General features: G+C 38.4%; 1 protein-coding gene across 1 annotated transcript in view; it reads right to left on the bottom strand.

Moving 5' to 3' along the window:
• The window catches only part of LOC109092891 (rho guanine nucleotide exchange factor 40-like), a 37,357-nt gene extending 17,453 nt beyond the window's left edge, over positions 1–19,904 (bottom strand). Inside the window, exons 1-11 of the mRNA XM_042728796.1 lie at positions 19,763–19,904; positions 10,535–10,624; positions 9,733–9,840; positions 5,290–5,575; positions 3,786–5,055; positions 3,407–3,633; positions 3,151–3,300; positions 2,965–3,079; positions 2,633–2,726; positions 2,447–2,533; positions 1,751–1,867 (exon numbers count right to left, since the gene is read on the bottom strand). Of these exons, the coding sequence (XP_042584730.1) occupies positions 1,751–1,867; positions 2,447–2,533; positions 2,633–2,726; positions 2,965–3,079; positions 3,151–3,300; positions 3,407–3,633; positions 3,786–5,055; positions 5,290–5,575; positions 9,733–9,840; positions 10,535–10,624; positions 19,763–19,765 (2,547 nt within the window). The 5' untranslated portion in view covers positions 19,766–19,904. The remainder of the gene's footprint in view (positions 1–1,750; positions 1,868–2,446; positions 2,534–2,632; positions 2,727–2,964; positions 3,080–3,150; positions 3,301–3,406; positions 3,634–3,785; positions 5,056–5,289; positions 5,576–9,732; positions 9,841–10,534; positions 10,625–19,762) is intronic.
• Between the last annotated feature and the right edge of the window lie 1,581 nt (positions 19,905–21,485).

The raw sequence follows: 21,485 nt of genomic DNA, 5'->3' as shown, positions 1-21,485 counted from the left end.
TTAGTTTGAGCAAACTCTGAGTTTTTGGGCTCAAGAAGATGGGTTGGTTTTTGAGTGGTTTTCGTCACCATGGTAACTTACGCTAAACAGCTACCCAGTTCCGGAGCAGGTTTTATTCTGGGTTAGAGATCACAAACCCAAACCGGACCAATCAGCTGTAAGCAAAGTGGCATATATCAGATGCAGTTAAGCCACTCCCCCCATCTCTCACTCCAAATGAAAGCAGTTTAGAGTAGAAGAGTTTCAGAGACAAAATTGTCTGAATTTTAGAGACAAAATTGTCTTTTGCTACTAATGATTTATTATACTAATATCATACAAATTATAATAATAAAAAATATAAAAAATGTGTATATACATTATATATATATATATATATATATATATATATATATATATATATATATATATATATATATATATATATATATATATATATTATATGAGCTGGCAATTAATATTACATTTGCATTAGAATTAATTTAAATATATAGATTGCCTATAAGTAAATTTCAATATATAAAGCTTTTAAAATGACTAAACAACATGTATTTTCTTTTGAGCTCAATGTGAAAGTATATAAATTCTTAAATTCATCTTATTCTTTTGCGTAGTCAGATATTTTCTTTCTGCTGCCTTCTCAAGTGTTTGCTGCAGCAGCAGTGTTTATTCCTGCCTTGTAAATGCATTTAAATTAATTATATTTTTAATAACGACATCTCTTCATTTTAACAAATATGTGAATTGCACTGATGCTCTCGGAGCACAAATGATGCCAACTCATGCATTAAACGTAATTAGTAAGCTTGACAGATATGTGGATCACATACGAAGAATAAAATGCCGATGGACAAGTGCGGGAGGTTAAAGCATGTTGTAAGTTGTACAGTTTATTAATTTCCGCTCAAAACTAATGTGCTGCTACATTGCTGCACACGGACAGAGCACACAAGCTCACACATAATGTACAAATCACGCGCACACATTCAGGAATGAAGAAAAAACTGAGAAGTTACAGCATATTCTTTCTGTTTCTGAAGTAACTACCCTCAGCTTCACCATAGTAGAGAGAGAGAGACGTTGCACAGACAAGTAAGCTAAGCGAGTTAAGCAGTCATTTAATATGGACTTGGGATAATTGTAGTGTTCCAATAAACCAAATTAAAACTATTCTTCTAGTATTATGAATTTATTTTTTTGTTTAATATAATTTCTGAACAGAACTTTGATTTTTCAAGCATCGTGAAATAATTTAACTGCGGAGCGAAGGCAGAGCGGTGTTTCTGATCAGTGGAGAGAGGAGTGGAGCAAGGAGCGGGAAATGGTGAACCCGGAGCGGAGCTGGAGCAGAGTGATTATTGAATGCTTGGAGCGCGGAGGGGAAATTGTTGCCGCTCCACTCAGCTCCCATACTCTGATCCTGATTGAAACTAGGTTTGATTAGTTTGGTTTTGACAACTCTAAACCTACCCTGAAACTCAGAGTTTGTTCATCTCCCTTCGTGATACAGGCCACAGGACATTTCAACATTGTGCTGTGTTTACAAGAAACCAGGCTGACACAGTGAGCACTAATCACTGGAATTGTCAGATAAGTAGTGTAAAATTGTATAAATACATTAAAAGTTTTGTTTAAAACTATTAGTATCAAGTAAACTAGATATACACAAGCTGGAGAGTCAGAATAAGCTGTAATGTGGACCATGCCAAAAGTCTGGCTATGCAGGACAACTTGCCAAGTATTTTCTTACCAGTCTGAAAGTGAGCCAGTCATCATGTGAGTGGTTAAAGTCTCCACCCATTTCTTTGGGCAACTGCTGCTTGTCCACAAACTGCTGAAGGATGCCTGTACCTCGTACTGTATGCACCTGAGAGTGAGTAAAATCTCTAATGAGTTTTATCATCTACTTCAACGCCAGACTGAAAGTTAACCTATCCCACGGGAACTAAACAAACTCCCTGGGGAACCGGAGGAGTTGACAGAAAGCAAACATGCTGCCAACACTTGTGTTGCAACTCTATGAAATCTTTGCTTTCTATGTGTCTGTGAGATAGTCTCTGTGACATAAATAATAAAATCTTCTGTTTGAGGTGTTTGCATTGCACCTTGCATGTTAGCCTTCCATTAAACATTTTTGGCTACCAGATCTAATTGTTAGATATAAATGCACTGATAATAATACAGATGCAATCCAGAACTAGGGCAGTTAAGCATAGTTCACAACAGAAACTAAAAGAGTCTTGGCTATTATAAATGTCAAATCATGGGATGGCATGTCTTGTCTAAATTCCCTTTCTCATTTTCAGCTTTGTATAGATTTCAGGTACCAGTAGCTGCTCCTCTGTCTGTCTTGGGGATTGAGCCCAAAATTATTGAAAAGCCCATTCCCTACTCCGTGCTAGCCCAAATTGATTGATAAATATTAGCTTAGTGAATAAACATGCACCTCTATTCTATCCAGACATGGTTGGGTCGATTCATCTTGCTCCTCAGTTAGGATAAGGACTGAGTCAAGCCCTGTTTCTGCCTGCCCCTGTTAGACACAATCAGACACATACACACAGACAAAACAGGTTTAGAATCAATGCAAAACAAAAACTGTACCACAAACACCATCCGTGCACTGACTCACCTTGAAGAGCTTCAGTGCAGAGAGACAGAGTTCAGACGGGGCAGACTTTCTGCTGTCCACTATGACAGTAAGACCCTTCTCTCTGGCCATAGGTCTGTTATTTCAAAATAAGCACAGCACAGAATGCACATTAGCCAAACACAGTAAAAGGTCATGAGACAGTGCCCTCCAGTCTAAAATTCAGCAAAACACTGGGGATTACCCAGAATATGAAAATACTCCAGCTCTAACTTTAGCTCACACAGTATGAATGTTTTCTCCTAAAGACACCAGTGCATTTGAGGTGTAGTGACAGTCATGGTCGTCTCTGTTACATGGGTTGAATAACAGACCTGGTGATGGTGTAATAGCAGGACAACACTTTTATTATTTCATCTGTGTTCCATCCATCCTCTGGGAGGTGACTTTCTGTGATAACCAATGCTCGTCCCAGTCGGTCCATCGTACCTACATGAGAAATGACTTAATGTTAAGGAAATAATAAATACTTTGTAACCATTAAAAGTAAGAACATTTACCTGTTAATATTAGCTTTCCTGACTGAAGAAGATTGAAATCTAAGTCTCTAAGATGAGGAGGGGGCGATTTGGACTCTAAGTGAGCAGCAGATTCAGATAATCCCATCTCATTTTGGAAATGGTCAGGAAAGGATGTGCCAGTCTGGCTTTCTGTAATACATGTTACATTTGAACAAACTGAGTATGGAGTGAGCTATGACTTCAGCACTCAATGAGAGGCCACTTATGAGCATTAATTGAGACAATCACAACATACCTCCATCTTTGGCTTTTGACTTTGCATCTGTTTCTATGTCAGAGGCTGCTACACAGCCTTTGCAATCTTTAGATAATTTGGGAGCCTCCTCTGATTGACTAGAATGGCTGATTGGTTGGATGGCTTTGGGCGGGTTCTTTGAGTGAATTTGGTCACCCTTGCCTTTATGTTGGACACGGCCATTGGATTTAGTCTTTCCTTTGCCTCCTTTGGCTTTCCTTTTCCTCCTGTAGGAAGGCAAATTTATCTTTTTTAGTGCTGGTATGATATCCCTGGTATGGGCAGTACTGAGCACAACAAGATGGTGCAGACAATTAAAACAATTTAAACAATTACCATCAAATATATGCACTGGAAATTCACATTTACTTAACCTTACCTGGGTGCTCTAAATCCACCTGTTTTTACTTCTTTTCCTCTGGGACAAATAAGGTTATCTGACTTTCTAGGACACTTTTCTTCCATGGCGCTTACAGTACCTGATGGTGGCAAACTTTTATCCGTTTTCTCTTTACTAGTATTGTCTGAGTGATTGGTCCTGCTTTGTGCACAGTCTGATGTATCAGATGCAATGTTCATGGAAGAATCTTGGAGAGACATTGTCCGTGTCCTAGATTCTCCAGCCAATTTCTTGTTTATATCTTCTGTTTCTCCATAAACAGCCAAAGGGACAGCTCCATTATCTGCAGCATTGGAGGGATTTGCTAATGTTGCAACCTCATGTCTACTGTCTAAAGTGCTGGCCAATGTTTTATCATCACAGCCCCAGTGTGATCTTTGATTGTGGTCCTGTTGTCCGTCTTCCAGACTCTCTGCTTTGTTCTTAGCCACATCATTATCATCTGTGGAACATCGCCTGCTGGAACATTTCTTCCTCTGACACTCATCCCAGGGCAGTGTACCCCCAGTCCCATCTCTCTCTTTTCCTACCCCTGGCCTCCTCTCTTTGGCCAGACTGTCCTTGCAAGGAGATCTGCATTCGAGACCTACTGGGTCTCTAGCACCTTCGTCAGAGTCCTGCAATGAAGGGTAATATGACCTTCTTTGGCAACCTAAATCAATGACACGAGGCAAGGGGCGTGAGGTATCCAAGTCACTGCAGGAAACTACACCATCCTTGCCGTTGTTGTTGCTATTCCTTCGTACCAGACTTCCAGCCCTAGCACCAGGTTCAGTTTTCCCATACCCTCTCCCCTTCCCCTTTCGTAGTCGTATTGCTTTACCCCTCCTACACAGGGGCAAAGTTTTGGTCTTACATATTCCATGCATCTCCAGATAGCGCTGTTTAGGATCAGCACCACCATCTGGGCCTCCTCTGGGCTCTAGCAGCTCAACATAATCTCCAGCACCATCAGCTACAAGATGATCATCACTGCTTCTGCGCAGGCGTTCTAAGGCAGCCTCAATCTCCGCCTCATTCCCATCTGGAGGCAAGCCATCTTCTTCATCCCAGGACCAGGAATCATGCTCCGCTGAAGAGCTGCCCCAACCAAGGCCCAAACCGCCTGATGACAAGTCAGTTTGCTCAGGATTGTCTTGGAGAGGACTGGATGGATTGTGGAGGAGTTTGGGATAGACTACCTCTTCCCATGGAATATGGACCACTCCATCACATGTACTCACCAGACAGGTGTCCAAACATCCTCCACCTACATGGCAAGAAAGTTTGAGAAGATCTAAGTAAGAGGAAGAGGGTCCACTCTGTGTATCATTCTTAAAAGGCAAACAAAAACTTAAGACATTGCTTTAAACATCATGACACACTAAAATTTTCCTCAGTGTGCTGCACCTTATTTCTACCATTGGATTGTATTTCCTTGCTCCCATTTCTCCACCATCTACCCTAACAATTGGTCTACTTATTCCTCCCATTTTTGTCTTACCTTCTCTCTTGCAGCCACGATCCTTGTTGATGCAGTGTAGCCACTCTGAAGTAAACACCAGCGGATGCTGTGACTCTGGCACTAAGACCTCCTGTACATTCCTCCCACCAGGTGCAAGGCACTTAAGAGCAAGGCGAGGACAACGTGTCGAGAAGGGGACCACCTGTAGGTAGAAGTCAGTACTACGCAGGAGTCTCCAGTCCAAAGTAGAGAGCTGTACTACTACCTTCTCTCCCAAACACAGTGGCCAACCAGAGTGCAAGAAGAGACAGCCCAGATACTGAGACTGAGAAAGAGAGAACAAAAATATTGTTACCAAGATGTCTAATGTCATAGCTAGGGCTGGGCGATAAATCGATAACAATAATTATCCACGATAGAACTATATGAAGAGTTTGATAAATGTTTGATATAATATTTATGCACCAATTAACCCTCTAAGCGCCAAAGTCGCAAAATTGCGACAAGACGTCATACTTAGTAAAATAGACTGTAGTTCCTAAAATGGTGTAATATCTAATTTCTGTTCCCTACCACTAGATGGCAGACATGTAGTACTTCGATTCTAGACCAAAATTACATCATGTTCCTATTCAAAGTGTTCGAGGAAATAGCAGAGCAAGTGAGCTCTCGTGTCATTGATGCGGAAGCAGTTCAGTTCATAGCGTGCGAGTAAATGGTGAGATTTATGAGAGAAAATCGGCAAATGGCTAATACAAATTTGTACCGTGAGGATGTATTGCAAATGTTATTCGCTGATTCTGACTCTGAAGGGGGAATATTTTCCTTTTGGAAATGACGATCGGTCATCTAATGGTCGCGCGCTTCTCCCGGTACATCTTTGCAGCGCAATGGTGCCGCCGTACAAGGCGAGAGTGTTCACGAAAGCACAAACAAATGATCATCTCGACCCTTTGCCCAACGGGGATGAGGGTGGCAGGGGTGAACGTGGTCATAGTGTCCATAGGAGAGCTGTTGCTGATCGCGAACGCTCTAAAGGCCGCTGGCAGACAGTACAGGTGCGGTCAGTGAGTAGGTGCGCTCTGCGCTGTGCCATGCAATGAGAGGAACCATACTCTCAATAACTATAAACTGTGTCGCCTAGATACCTGATTGGTTAGATAGCTGGTCAACTGATAAAAAAAAATAGGGACATGCATTTTACCATGGCACAGTAATATAGTAATAATTTACTACTTTTCCGTTCTTTTTTCTTTTTTTTTTTTTTCCTGATCATTTGGAATGAGAATAAAAAGACAAAAAACAAACAAACAAACAAACAAAAAAAACTTGCAAATAATTTCAAACATCCATTCAATATCTATTATTTCCTGAATATTACTGATGAACTGATCAAAAAGTAGGCTACTGGTCACATGCGTTTTTTTACTACTATATAGTGTAGTAATATAGTAATAATTTAGTTCTTTTTTTTTCCTGTTTTATTGGTTGGATTCCTCTTTTCTGATCATTTGGGAATGAGGATAAAAAGACACACACACAAAAAAAAAAACATGCAAATAAGTTCAAACATCAATTCAATATCTACTATTCCCTGAATATTATGAAATTCGAGATGGCTGCTCCCTGGTGATGTCTTAATATTCAAATTAGATGAGTATATTTACACCCCACATAAACTTTCGGTCATGCCCAACATTTTTCTAATTCACAGTAGACAACTAACAATAATCCCAAACAAGCCACAAGCTTTTGAAATCTTGATTCAAAAAAACACCATCTCCAAACAAAAAACCATTACTCCCAAATTGAAAATATTATTGCAATGTCTGTTTTGGGTTTTGTTTCATGTTCTTGTTTTCATGTCTTTTATTTTGTAGTTTGATTTATGCTGTTTGTGTCTTCTTCTTCTTCTTCTCTAGTATTAATGGCGGGTCGCAACCAATTTTTTCCGGTGCATACCGCCACCTACTGTATGCTGTTTGTGTCATGCTTACCTTGCCCTCATATATCTCTGCCTTGTGTATGTGTCATGTTCTGATTGGTTTATTGTCTTGTCATGTGATTTATCAATTCTGTTTACTCATTGGTTGTCTTAGTCATGTGCCTTGTTCTCCATTGGTTTGTTCATGTCATGTGTCCATCTTTGTCTGTTATAAGTAGTCAGGTTTTTGCCATTGTGCCCTGTCGTGTATTAATGTTAATGTTTGTAACCTGCTGTCGGTGAGTCCAGTCTGTTTCATGCCAAGTCAGTTCAAGTCAAGTCTTTGTTTATTGTTTGGAAGTTTGGATTATCACCTTGTAAATAAACTGCACTTGGATTCATCTACGCTTGCCTTCAGTGGACAACTCATTACAATTATTAATATTATCATGTTTCTTGATTTGAAACAATATTACATGCAGAAACTAAGAAATATTTTTTACTAATACTAGGGCAGGCCATTATACTAGTAGTCATGATAAATTAGTAGGAATATGACAACAAGTAAAGATGTTGGATTATCGTCTTTATCATGGTTATGCAATTTCTCAATTTGGTACAAGCGTGCTGTTCTGAGAGACAATCTTCTATGCACACACACCTAAAGCACATGCACAGAAGGCTGCCTGTCACACAGCATCAGTACTGAATAGAGTCATGTGCCTTAACAGTCGAATACACAAAGATATGTCAAAATGCCTGTAGTATTCATGTAGTCACAGTTGGGTATGTCTTAGGTGACTGTAAATATTTGGTATTGGAAAGAAATGGTATTGTGTCAATACATTATACCAGTTCCATGCATTAGGTCTTAAAGTGACAGCAGCCTAATATACCTGTCACTGTATGGAGTTAATATTATCAAACAACTAAAGAAAAAGAGAAAAATCAATCTCTGCTCTTGACATGCAATGTTTTATTTTATGTATGATTTATTTTGCTATATACAACAACATAAACTTGAAACCGTGTTTATTTAATCTGTATCTTTGTTCTATTGCATTTGTCCTATTGCTCATTTCATTACTGACTGTTTGCTTGTCTTTAATAAGCTTAAGTTAATTAAATTAGTTTTTTTTTTTTTTTTTTTTTTTTTCTGTGGTATCGAAATTGTGAAACTCAAGTGTTACTGAATTGTGAAACTCATTATGAACTAAAGTGTTATTTATAATTGTGGTAATGTAACGACTTTATTCCAAACAAATTGATGCAACACAACCACAACCAATCAGTACACATCGGAAGTTTAATAATGAAGTATACTTAAGAAATGTCATTGTAGGCATGTCCACCTAGTGTATCTAGTCCTTGACTGCTGAGAAGCTGCAAATAACTGCACATTCAGGATCCTCTTGGCTAGTGCAACATTGCTCATTACCTCAACTTTGTGTGCATCGTAAAATATCGAATTGTTACAAATTAAACATGTAGCTTTCACATTATATATATATTCTCAACCCCTCCATTTGAAAGCATTCACTTACCTTACAATCCGCAAATCTTAATGAAGTTTCAAATGCTTTCTCTTCAGCATATAGGCTAAATTATCCCATGACATGAATCCCCTCTCATCTGTGCACACTCACAGGACCGTGATCAAATTATGTTCAGGAATCCATGCCGCTCCCCTCCTACATCATCCACCTTTTTTTTTTTTTTTTTTCTAAAACACCCTCTGTTTTATGGTATGTAATTTACTGTCATTTTAAAAGATATAAAAGTGTCTTCCACGCATCAGAAGAATGATTGTGAAGTCATATTCCTTCTTCCTTCAGTGAACAGCCCCTTGTTTTCTCGTTTTGATACTCCCTTTCACCCGCTTTCTCAATGTGCCCCAGTGTTTGGTCTGTTTATCCCTCCCCCATTTCTCAAGCGAACACTCCTCCAGCCTTTCTCAGGCCCTCGTCTCTTTCTCACACACACATATGGTAAGAATTACAGCCATGACTCAGACAGAGGCTCTTGTCCCTGGCAGCTTCTCATAGCGACAATGAAAACAGAGCCGGCTGAGAATGTGTGTGTGTCATTTATTTATGTAAGTGTGAGAGAGTTTCATAATGAACATTTTCCGTGTTTATGAGTGACATACATGTGTGTTAGGGAAAAGAGCTTAGTGATTTTACTACAGTAAGTGGCAATAAGAGTGGTATTGGTTAGTAGATTTTTAGGATTTCAAATATGTTTTACAGTGGTTTCTAAGAAGTTCTAGGTGGTTGCTGGGTGTTTGCTAAAGTATTGTGGGAAATTGTCCCTCATTCAGTTTATATTAGATTTAATTTTTCATAATATTCATAACCCACCAGGTAAAAATCCTTAATTCACTGATTTTAAGTAATAGCTCACCTCTCCTCAACAAACTGAATTTCAATTGTTAAGGCCCGGGCTTTGAACGAACCTCTAAGGATAAGCTTATTTTTATTGTAACCTTAACCCTATGTGTGGCCAATAGTAACAGTGATGATTGCTTTAGCAGCCACCACTAATAAGTGAACACTTACACATGCATGCTGCTGTAGTCTGTGCAGAAGGTGTTTGGCAGGAATGAAGAAATCCAGCAGATATCTCAAGCTGTCGTGCTGATAGGTGGACTCGAGTACGGAGAACACCTACATGACACAAAAACACATGGTAAAGAAAAATGATCAAGACAGACTTTGAATGTTGGCTTGCTGAAAACACAAGTCAAAAGGTTATTTTTAGTCCATTTTATAATTAAGCAATGATAACTGTGATTCAGAGCTGAATGTTAAAGGGGTCATATGATGTGATTTGAATTTTTACACAATGCTGTGTGTATCTAGGCGAAAGCATAAGCACTCGCGATTATGGAAAGGGGCGTTACATTTCCGATGAGTGTTTGCGGTGTTCGGCCAATCACAATGCACTGGGTCAGCTGACCAATCAGAGCAGACTGCGCTTGTCAGAAGGAGGGACGTTGTAGAAAACGACGCGTTTGAGAGAGACGGGGCATAGAGGACCTACAATAATGTACAGTATTTGAAAAATAATGTGTTTTTTGAGCATTAAAGCATGTCAACCTATTCCGTTACACCAAATACACAAAATAATGAGCTTTAAAAAAGCATCATATGACCCCTTTAAGCTGAATTTGGTAGACATAACTTGAAAACTCTTAAGAGGAGTTACAGTTAGAAATTGTCAATGAAAGTTTATGGGATATTGGGATTTTTATTTTTTATTTTTATTTTTTATTATTTTATTTTTTTTCGGAAAAACAACTACCCAATCAGTTAGAAAACTTACATAAAACATTGAGAAAGGAGAGTTGTATGGTCTCACCTGAGAGAGGAGAGGAGGAGCGGTGCTTTCAAAAGGAGGGTAGAGGGAAGATAGCGCCCCCTGCACGCAGTCCTCTACCGCCTCTGAACCCTGAAACACAGATTATATCAGCACAAGCTGATGAGACCATTCACATGTTAGTCATCACGACCGACAGCTTGCTCGTTTCTTCCTCCCCACAAACACAACTTCCTGTTTTGTGTTCCAGAGAGCATCTAAAACTTCCTGTGGGCCAAATGGTCATCATGACCTTTCGACAACTGCACTGAATTCAGAAACTTTGTGTCTTGTCTGAATAACGCAAAAAATGAACAATAAAAGAAAACAATGCTATCAAAATTTGTACTTTTTCAGGGGACACTTTTAAACAGACTGTGATAAAGGATTTCCTTTATATAACAAATTATCTACAAGATGCTTGTTATCTGTTTGTTTCTGAGCACAATTATGTTATTAGGATAATAATAATAATAATAAGAAATTAGTATTGGTAGTACTATTATAAAAATGTTTTCAGTATTTTAAATTGTAATATGTCTCAATATTACAGTTTTTACTCTGTGTGTGTGTGTGTGTGTGTGTGTGGTGTCTTTTGCACTGAATTTAGTGTGATGGTTTACACATGATGTGAAATTTGTCTGCTTGTGTTTTATGAATGACACCCATATAAAAACCCAATAAACAAACACAAAAAAAAAAACACAACCAATGAACACACACACACACACACACACACACACACACACACACACACACACACACACTAATGTTTACTTTACTGCTGTTCTGTCGTCATAGCAACCCTGAACATTTTCCTCTCCTTTATTTCTTCACTCTTTCTCCATCCTCCGGCTTAAACACTCCGTCTCTCAGGAACTGCTTCTAAATATCATCTGACGACAATTACACCGAAGCGTCTTCACAAAACACATATTATGCTCTCTGAAGTCTCCCACTCAGTGAGCGATGAGTGGAATAAACAAAAGATGAGGGAAAAGAGAGAGCGAAAGTCAGCCAGGAAGGCCAGTGTGTTTGGGGTGGTGGGGAGGGTGAGGAAAGAAAAACAAACCGAGAAGGAAAATGGCAGGAAAGAAAATGAAAAAGAATGCAAGAAAAACAATATTAAAGACAAAACGAGGAAGAAAAAACAATGATTTTAGGACCAAAAGGTGAATAAGTCACATGAGGATAATCAAATGCACACACTGAAAAAAAAAAAAAAAAAAAAAAAAAACTCTAGTATCATATTTCAGTTAGCTAGTTATATCTATGTTAGAATCTTTTCACTTTTCCATTTACAGTACTGCATTTGCATCTGCTTTGTATCTTAGAACTTGCGTTCTGACTGAAATACTCCACAAAATGAGAAGTCAAGACAGAATACTTACTATCAAACTATCAAACTAACTTAATATCAAACTCCATTCTGCACTGAAACCATTGAGAACACATGCATCATTTCTTTTCTTCTTTTCTGTTATAGTCCAGGAAAAAAAAAAAGAAAAAGATAAAACGGATTTTTCCACAAAGCATGTCCTCTGACATTGACAGTATTTATTTAAGTAGATTAAATACCGAAAGCTAGTGTTGGAGGGTCAATGTATTATTATTTTTATAATAAATAAAAATAAAAAAGTAGATAGCAAGAAAAGGATAGACAGTGATAGATTTTTTTTTTTTTTTTTAGATTTTACTATTAGTTTGGATCTCAACAGCCTTAGTTCTCACTCACATAATGAAAAACTAGCGAAACACTTTTTGTGGAACTTGTTCTGGTTTGTAAAGACATGATGAAGAGTAACTGCTGCACGATTTGTTCTAAAAAATGTTGGTCTAAAAATCAAATATGCTGTGTCTTGCTCTTTGAAACACATTCTGTGTCAGCACCCACTGAGAACTGTGTGTGACAGATGAAACGTATTTATTCAGGCCATCCTTAAGACTGTTCAGACAATCCAAGTAGTCAGTTTAGGAAAATGTGTCAATTTGCACATCAGTGTGTTTCTGAAAATTGTTGCGTGAATGTGTCAGGTTGAGAGGAGGTTCATGAAATATCTGTTTTATCAAACTTCTGTAATGATGTATATAAGGATGTACATCTACAGCACAACCTCAAGCAGAATATAACACCAGCGGCACTTCCTCTCTTTCTCAGCAGCTCCTTACAGAAGAGTCGGTCGAGAGAGATACAGTGAGAGAGAGAGAGAGAGAGAGAGAGAGAGAGAGAGACTGCTGAAGAGCAGAATGATAGAATCCAGATGCAGGCGGATGAAAAGGAGAGAAAGAGAGTTAGAAAAAATAATTCAGAAGGAACTATTTCCTCTTTCTAAGAGGAACTCCACAAACAGAAACATGAACGAAGTGGAAGTGCAAGCGGTTTCTATTAGAAGATCAGGAACTTAAATGTGACTCCACTAAAGGAAACCCTAAGAAACACAGTTTATGCACTTATCAGCAAATACTTGCTCAACACATTAAATACATCAAGTGTGTTCTTGTGTTATCTTTTAAACATTGTATTCAAATACATTACAGTTTAAGGTCGGTTAGATTTGAAAACAAGCCTCTTTTGCTCACCAAGGCTGTGTTTATTTGATCAAAAATACAGTAAAAACAGCACAATTGTGAAATATTATTGCAATTTAAAACAGCTGTTTTGTATGTAAGTATATTGTAAACTGTAATTTATTTCTGTGATGTGCAGCTGTATTTTCAGCATCATTACTCCAGTCTTCAGTGTCACATGATCTTCAGAAATCATTCTAATATGATGATTTGTGCTCTAGAAACATTTCTGATTATTATCAGTGTTGAAAACAGTTGTTATGCACAATATTTTTCTGGAAACTGCGATACATGTTTTAGGATTCTTTGATGAATAGAAAGTTCAAATGAACAGCGTTTATTTGAAATAGAAATATTTTGTAACATATACTGTCACTTTTGATCAAATTATTGCACCCTTGATGAATACAAGTATTCTTCTTTAAAACAACAACAAAACTCATTGACCCCAAATTTTCAAACAGTATTGTATCTATTAAAACAGATGCATATTCAGGTAGCTAAATATATAGTGTGTGTGTGTGTGTGTGTGTGTGTGTGTGTGTGTGTGTGTGTGTGTGTGTGTGTGTGTATACATATACATACATACACACACACACACAAAATAAAAAAATAAAAACAAATACATGCATACATACAGATAGATAGATATATAGATATCAAAGCAAGAGTCAACGGAAAACAAACATTGCCAGAGCTTTTCTCCATACTAACTTTACTACTACTTTACTTTATATACTAGCTTTTCTTCAACATTTTTTGTCAATATCATTAAACAATAACCATCACAAATTATCACTATTTCAACTCCACAACTTAACACATTTTTATATACAGTTACTATCAAGATTCAAGATTTTATTTGTCACATACAAGTTATATGGCATAAAACAAGCAGTGAAATATAGGTCTGGCATACTCTTTTTAGACTGGTCAAAAAAATAAGAGAAAATTAAATACAAATAATGAAATATATGAAAAAAAAAATAAGAAAAAAAATAACAAGAAGATTAAATACAAATAATGAAATATACACAATATATATTAGACTACTACTCAGATGATGTGCAGAAATGTAAACAGTGTACAGTGAGGAGGAGTTTCATAGCTAGGTTATCTCAAAAAGTGCAGTGTGCAAAGAGTTATTGGGTAACCCTACACTACCAGAGTCTCTAAAGTGCAGTGTGTTTAATGTTCATGTTTAGTAGTCTGATAATGTGAGGGAAGAAACTCCTTCTGAGCATCTCTGTTTTTGCCATCAGACTGCGGAAGCGTCTGACTGTAGCAGATTAAACAGTGGGTTTCCAGGTGGGTGGAGACTTTGACGATCTTAACAGCTCTAGATTTACATCTCCTGGTGTGGATGTTTTACAGAGAGGGGAGAGATGTTCTGGAGATGCGCTCAGCGGAGCACATTACTCTTTGCAGGGCTTTAAGATCCTGGGCTGAGCTGTTTCCATACCACGATGAAATGCACTGAGTCAATATACTTTCTATAGCCCCGATTTAGAAAGTTTTCAAGATTCCAGAGGAAACCTTGAATTTTCTCAGGAGTCTCAGATGGTACAGTCGTTGTCTGGCTTTTTTAATTTGAGCCTGAATATAACTAGTCCAGGTCAGGTCTTCGGAAATGTGTACGCCAAGGTATTTGAAGCTGCTCACTCTCTCCACTGGGGTCCTGTTAATGATGAGTGGGGTGTAGATCCACTGCTGCCTCCTCCTAAAGTCCACAACCAGTTCCTTGGTTTTGCTGACATTCAGAAAGAGACAGTTTGTTTGGCATCATGATGTCAGTCTTTCTACCTCATCAAGGTAGGCAGCCTCATTGTTGTTGGAGACGAGGCCCATAACCACTGTATCATCCGCAAACTTAATGACAGAAGTGGAAGTGTGAGAGGACACACATTCATATGTGTAGAGGGAGTAGAGCAGCGGGCTCAAAACACATCCTTGTGGGGCTCCTGTACTCAGGGTGATGATGTTCGAGGTCTGCATGATAGAAAATCAAGAACCCAGTCACAGAGTGGGGCATTCAGTCCGAGATTTCTGAGCTTTGAGACCAGATTGTGGGGGACTATAGTGTTAAAGGCTGAGCTATAATCTATAAACAGCAACCTCACATAATTCCCTTTATTGTTGTCGGTATGGGTGAGAGTGGTGTGCAGGAGATGGGAGACAGCATCCTCAGTAGACCTATTAGGGCGATAGGCAAACTGGAGTGGGTCAATGTTGTTAGGGATAGAGGAGCAGATGGTGTTCTTGATAAGCTTTTCAAAAACCTTCATAATTAGTGATGTGAGTGCCACTGGTCGATAATCATTCAGGCAAGATGGGGTGTTGCTTTTTGGTACAGGAACAATGATAGATTTTTTGAAGCATGTAGGGATGACTGACTGAGTAAGGGACTCGTTAAAGATAAACGTAAACAATCCAGCCAGCTGATCGGCGCATGATCTCAATACACGACCGGAAATCCCGTCTGGGCCAGCCGCTTTCCTGTTGTTCACACGCTTCAGAGCTCGACGAACTTCGTCCTCCGATACAGTGATTGCGCACGCGTCACTTACGCAGCTGTTCTTCTCCTCTGTGTACGCCGGCAGACTGTTGATAATCGCCAGAGCGGTTTGCTTCGAAACGTGCATAAAAGGTGTTCAGCTTATTGGTTAGTGAAGAGTCAGCACTCACCGCAACGGAGGGTTTACTTTTAAAAGAACTGATAGTTCTCAGTCCCTGCCACATGCGCCTGGAGACATTCAGTTGGAAATGAGACTCCACTCGTTCTCTGTACCGTTGTTTAATGGTTCTCACAGCACGTCGGAGAGCGTAACACGCAGTTTTTTATCCGCTCATGCCTCCCGACACGAGCCCCGCATTATACGCGGCCGTGCACGCATTCACCGCTGCCTGGATTGATTTATCGAACCATGGTTTCTGATTCAAGAAAGTTTTTATTGTTATAGTTTGTGTTAACTCCTCAACCAGAGTGCCGACAAAGCTGATAGATACATCCGCAAACTCACTGATGTTAGTGGAACTAGACCTAAACCTGTCCCATTCCACATCATCGAGCGCTTCCTGTAGCACTGCTTCTGATTGGGCGGACCAGCGTTTCACCACCCGCCTCTCTGGAACTACCTGCACAAGCTTTTGTTTGTATTCCGGTATGAGGAAGATGGTCAGATTTACCAAAACCTGGTAGCGAGCTAGTTTTATATCCATTCTTGAACTGAGAATAGCAGTGGTCCAATGTATTCTCCCTCTGGTTGGACAGGAAATGTGCTGGTAAAAGTTTGGCACTACATGATTAAGACTGGTTTTATTAAAGTCCCCACTCACAATGATGGCAGCGTCCGGGTGGTTGTTTAAGCAGACACTAAGCACATCATGGAGCTTAGACAGGGCCATCTCTGTGGAATGTAAACAGCCGTGGCGATGACCAGTGTATACTCACGAGGCAAATAGAACGGGCGGCACATGATCGTTAGATGCTCCAGATGAGGCGAACAGGAACGCGACAGAGTGGTGATGTTCCTGGGGTCACACCATTTGTTGTTGACCATGAAACAGACCCCGCCACCCCTGGTTTTGCTGGCCTCTGCAGTCCTGTCCATCCGAAGAACAGAGAAGCTATCAGACGGTGTTACAGCTTCGTCCAGTATCGAGGGGGTCAGCCATGTTTCTGATAAACAGATTATGTTGCAGTCCCTTATGTCCCAATGGAATCTTATCCTGGCTCTGAGATCATCCATCTTGTTCTCAAGTGATTGGATGCTGGCTAGCAGGGTACTGGGTAAAGGTGGACTGTGCGCTCTGGTCCTCAGTCTGTTGTGAACCCCAGCACGTTTCCCTCTGTGTTTTCTGTTTCGTCGCCTCGGAGGAGCCCTCTCATAGCCATTGTTCTCATTCGTCGTGTGGAGAATCTCAGGTGGCCAACTTGGATCATTGGGTAAACCGTCGTAAAACAGGTGAGAAAACTGGTTTCTGATGTTTAAAAGTGTTCTGCTGTCATGTGTGATCAGTGCTGATGTTATGCTTGCAAAAGGTGAGAGTAATGTTATGTAAAAAATTAAATAAAAACACAGTCTAACCGGAGCGACCAGGATGGTGTCTGAACATGGCGGCGCCATCTCAGTATCCTTATCAATGTGTATAGATCTTTTGAATGCTTATTTCCATAGATTACTGATTTACAAATGAAGTAGAGTAGGAAATTTAAGGGGTAGGAGTATATAAGTTTTACTTCTTCCTACTCCTTTTTGTACATGTAAATCTATCTTCCTTTTTTTTTGTATTCAAAATAAATAAAGAATGAAAGAAAGAAGAAAGAAAGAACGTGATCCACTAACATCACACAGTGCACTGTAACTATTGTGTTACCATTTCTAATGCAACATACTCATTCAGTCTTTTAAACAAACATCACTTGGGTTTGTAATCTAATGCAGTGATATTCAGACATGTTTGAGTATAATATAAGTGCCCAAATATATAAGCCAATGTATGTTTATGCTCCTATTTTATTCTGCATTCCACTTCTACTCTTTGTACTAATGTTATTTTTTTATTTTTTTTAATAGCCGTTACGTATTTTATTAGCTTTTATGACCAATTGCTTATGATGTTCTTCATTTGTGGATCTTAATTTGTTCATTTTGGATAAAACATCTGCTATATCAATAAATGTGCATGTGTGTGTGTGTATGTGTGTGTGTGTGTGTGTGTGTGTATGTGTGTGTGTGTGTGTGTGTGTGTGTGTGTATTGATGTGTTTTTCCATGCACTCTCACCTCTCCCAACTGAAAATGAATCATCTCCCTCTATTTCAGGTCTTATGTGGAAAATGCAACTTCACCCAAACCACCGTCATGTCTTTTCATTTCTCTCAAAGTAAAACAGTCTCTCTCTCTCTGTGTGTCTCTCTCTCTCTCTGTGTGTGTGTCTCTCTGTCTCTGTCTCTGTATATCCAGCCAGACGGCTCCACCCTGTCCCACACACACCAAACACTGGCAGCAGCTGAAGTCACATCAGCATTCGGCCCTCATCTGCCTCAGTTATGATTTGTATACATGCTGACAGATGGACAGTAACACGCGTCTGCTGCAGGACGTCCAGAACACTGCAGTAACATCATTACTGTCACTCTATTAACTCTATTACTGTATATCTTGTGTTATCTGTCTGTAATCAGCTCACAGTCATGAAAACCAGTTACAGTTATCAAAAGATTCCATTCTATTTGTTTCACTTTACTCTTTTTATGTGCCATTTATTTTGTATGCAATTCTGTACTATTCTCTTCTAATCCTTTTATTTTATTATATGATCTTATGTAAAACTCTTATAGTCTACTCATTTTATTCAACTATGCAATTCTATTATAAGGCTTCTTCAACTACACTATTCTGTTTGTTGAACCTTACTCATTATTAATTAAACTATTTTTGTTAGTTATTCTACTCAATTAGTTTAACTTCCCTTAATTCTATAATATTTTACAATTGTATTTTCACTATTTTTTTATTTATTTTATTTCACTCCTAAAAATGGTTAAATTCTATATGTTCTCCGTGTTTTAGTTTACTTCTATTCTTTTAGTTCACTCTATCCAATTTTATATTATTCAAGTATTATATTCTGCTAGTTCCACTTTATTTGTATACAACTATGCAATTTCAAGATTCACTTCAAACTTCTTCAACAACTTTATTCTATTTGCTGAACTGTACTCATATTTTTCCCCAAGCTATTCTGTTATTCAATTATTCTACTCTATTGGTTCAACTTTCCTTAATTAAATGTAACTATTTTTTACTGCTCCGTTCTGTTATATTTTCACTACACTACACTCAAAAAATTATGTTTATTATTCTGTTTCATTCAACTATGCAATTCACTTTCACTTTGAATTCTACGTTCCTATTGCATATTTATCTCATGTCAGACTAAATCTATTTCATTCAGCTACCCCATTCTTATTCATTTAACGTTACACTTCTACTGGGTGAAAGTGATATGAAACAGTCATGAAGACAGTCCAGGAGCCCTGAGCAGAGTCTTGTCATCAGAGTCCTGGGTTTGTTCCAGATCCGTGCGTCCTGCAGAGTTTCCTCATGAGTTCAGATGGGATGAGGGGAATTCCCACCTCCATCTCTTTCCTGCTCACCCCTGCCTTGTTCATATTTACCATGGTAACCATATTTCCACCAAAATAATCACTGGATTTAATATGACCACTGTAGACTGGTTCTCTTTAAATCTGTTGCTTTTAGAATCGTTTTATCATATCATTTATTTAGTTTGATAACATGGCTAATACAAACACAGATTTCCAAAAATAAAAAATACGAAGCAATGACAGTTTATGACCGTCAGTATTTCTGCAAGGATCACATATTCATACTGTCGTTTCAAACAAAGAGAGACCGAATACTTTCTGTCTGAAACAAGAGGCTAAACAGACACTGATTCAAGAATATTCAGCAGAAAGAAATAAAAAGTATTCACAGATTAATTTTGCAACTTTGTATCAGCTATCGCAGCTCTTCTGTTACTGTCTCTTTAAGACGAAACGCCTGTGTTTTCCTTATTTTACACTCGTTTCTTATAAAGCGTGGTCTTAATGAATGTATGTAAAATGTGAACAGACAGACAGGGCTGGACTCACCATGACTTCACACTGCCTCCGGAGTGACTACATCGCTCTTAAACATCCACACAGACAAACGAGACAGCGTCGCTTCAGTCTGGAGTTTCTGAAATGCAGGAGTTAGTTTGATGGTGGAGGGAGAGAGAGAGGGAGAGAGAGAGAGAGAGAGAGAGAGAGAGAGAGAGAGAGAGAGAGAGAGAGAGAGGCATGCAGTCCCTCCCATCTGCTGAACAAGAGCCGCACTGAGTCTCAGTCACTGTTTCCACTGTTACTCCCGACATCAGCTGCGCGCACAAACACTGAACCTTCAGGGTTCACTCGCGCTTTATACTTGATCGAGAAGAATTTAGTTAATCTAATTATCTATTAACCGCTACATACAATTCAGTTTACTGTCAGAATTATTCTCCAGGAACTAATAATATTGAGATTGTGACGCCGCTTTCTTAAATTCACTGATTTAAAACAATCCTTTAGATCTTATTTCTCAGACACAGTTCACATTATTCACCGTTAGTTCATGAAAACATGTTACATGTCTCCATCTGGTGGTCCGCAGTTGAAATACATTACAGAAGAAGAAGAAGCAAGAGCCTAACCACTCGGTTTTATTCACATATTAAACATTATTTAGGGTGACCAGGACAGGCTGAGATTGTTAAACTGCCTAGTTTGTAACTAGTAAGGAACTAGTTTGACCAATAACGTGCAGGTATTATAGCCTACATACTCTACCAATCGAGGCGTGCAAGGTGGGATACAGAGAAAGTCAAAGCAATGCAAACACAGCTGCATGTATAGGGTTAATATGAAAACAAGCCAGAAAGCAGACATTTTAGGTTTACAGTGATAAAAGTGCATAAAGAGCACATCAAATATGGCTAATCGACTGTATTTACCTGGCACAAATAAAATAAAATAAAATAAAATAAACTTAATGTTGCTGATGATCAAACGCGCATGCGTGACGCTCATTGGTTCTCGCGTGTCAAGTAAGTAAGTTTGAGGTCCTGCTCTTTTTTGTTAAACTGTGTTGATATCTTTGTTTATTTCGTAATAAAAGCCTAAATTAAATCAGTTCATCATTATATAAAGCGACAGCGTGTCTTCAGAAGACTTGAATTGAACTGCTTAATTCATATGGATTAGGCTACACGTTTACCCGAGCTGAAGTTTTGGTGTGCGGGCTATTAATGGAGGAACAGAAAAAAAAGGATTAAGATTAAGAAATATATTTCATTAAAATGTCTTCATTTGTGTTCCGAAGATGAAGGGAAATCATATGGATTTGGAACGATGGGTGAGTAAATGAACTTGAATAAACTAGGCATTAAGGAAAATGTAAGGAACATTTTAGCATTTAGCTATCAAGCGGTGCAGAGTAGGAAGATGTGGTTTTGCTTGTCGATACAGTGAGTCATAAAATCACATGAAATGTAACTCTGCAGATTAAAAAAAACATCAACAAGGTAATAATAAAAATGTTATTAAGGGATTGTAGTCATCTTGTTTTGATCAAATCATATCATGCAGACATGGGAGATGGCATGATTTGTGCAGGCACAGATTGAAATAATAATAATAATATTAATAATAATTTCATTTTTAACCAGAAAAATAAAAAATAAAATTAAAAAAAAAAAAAAAAAAAAAATATATATACAAATAAAACAATATATATATATATATATATATATATATATTCATAGAACACACTTCAAATTTAATATTTTCTGTATTT

This window comes from Cyprinus carpio, chromosome B7, assembly GCF_018340385.1.
Source record: "Cyprinus carpio isolate SPL01 chromosome B7, ASM1834038v1, whole genome shotgun sequence".
Taxonomy (NCBI): domain Eukaryota; kingdom Metazoa; phylum Chordata; class Actinopteri; order Cypriniformes; family Cyprinidae; genus Cyprinus; species Cyprinus carpio.
The sequence above is the reverse complement of the archived record's forward strand: the minus strand, read 5'-3'. Positions and strand labels throughout refer to the sequence as shown.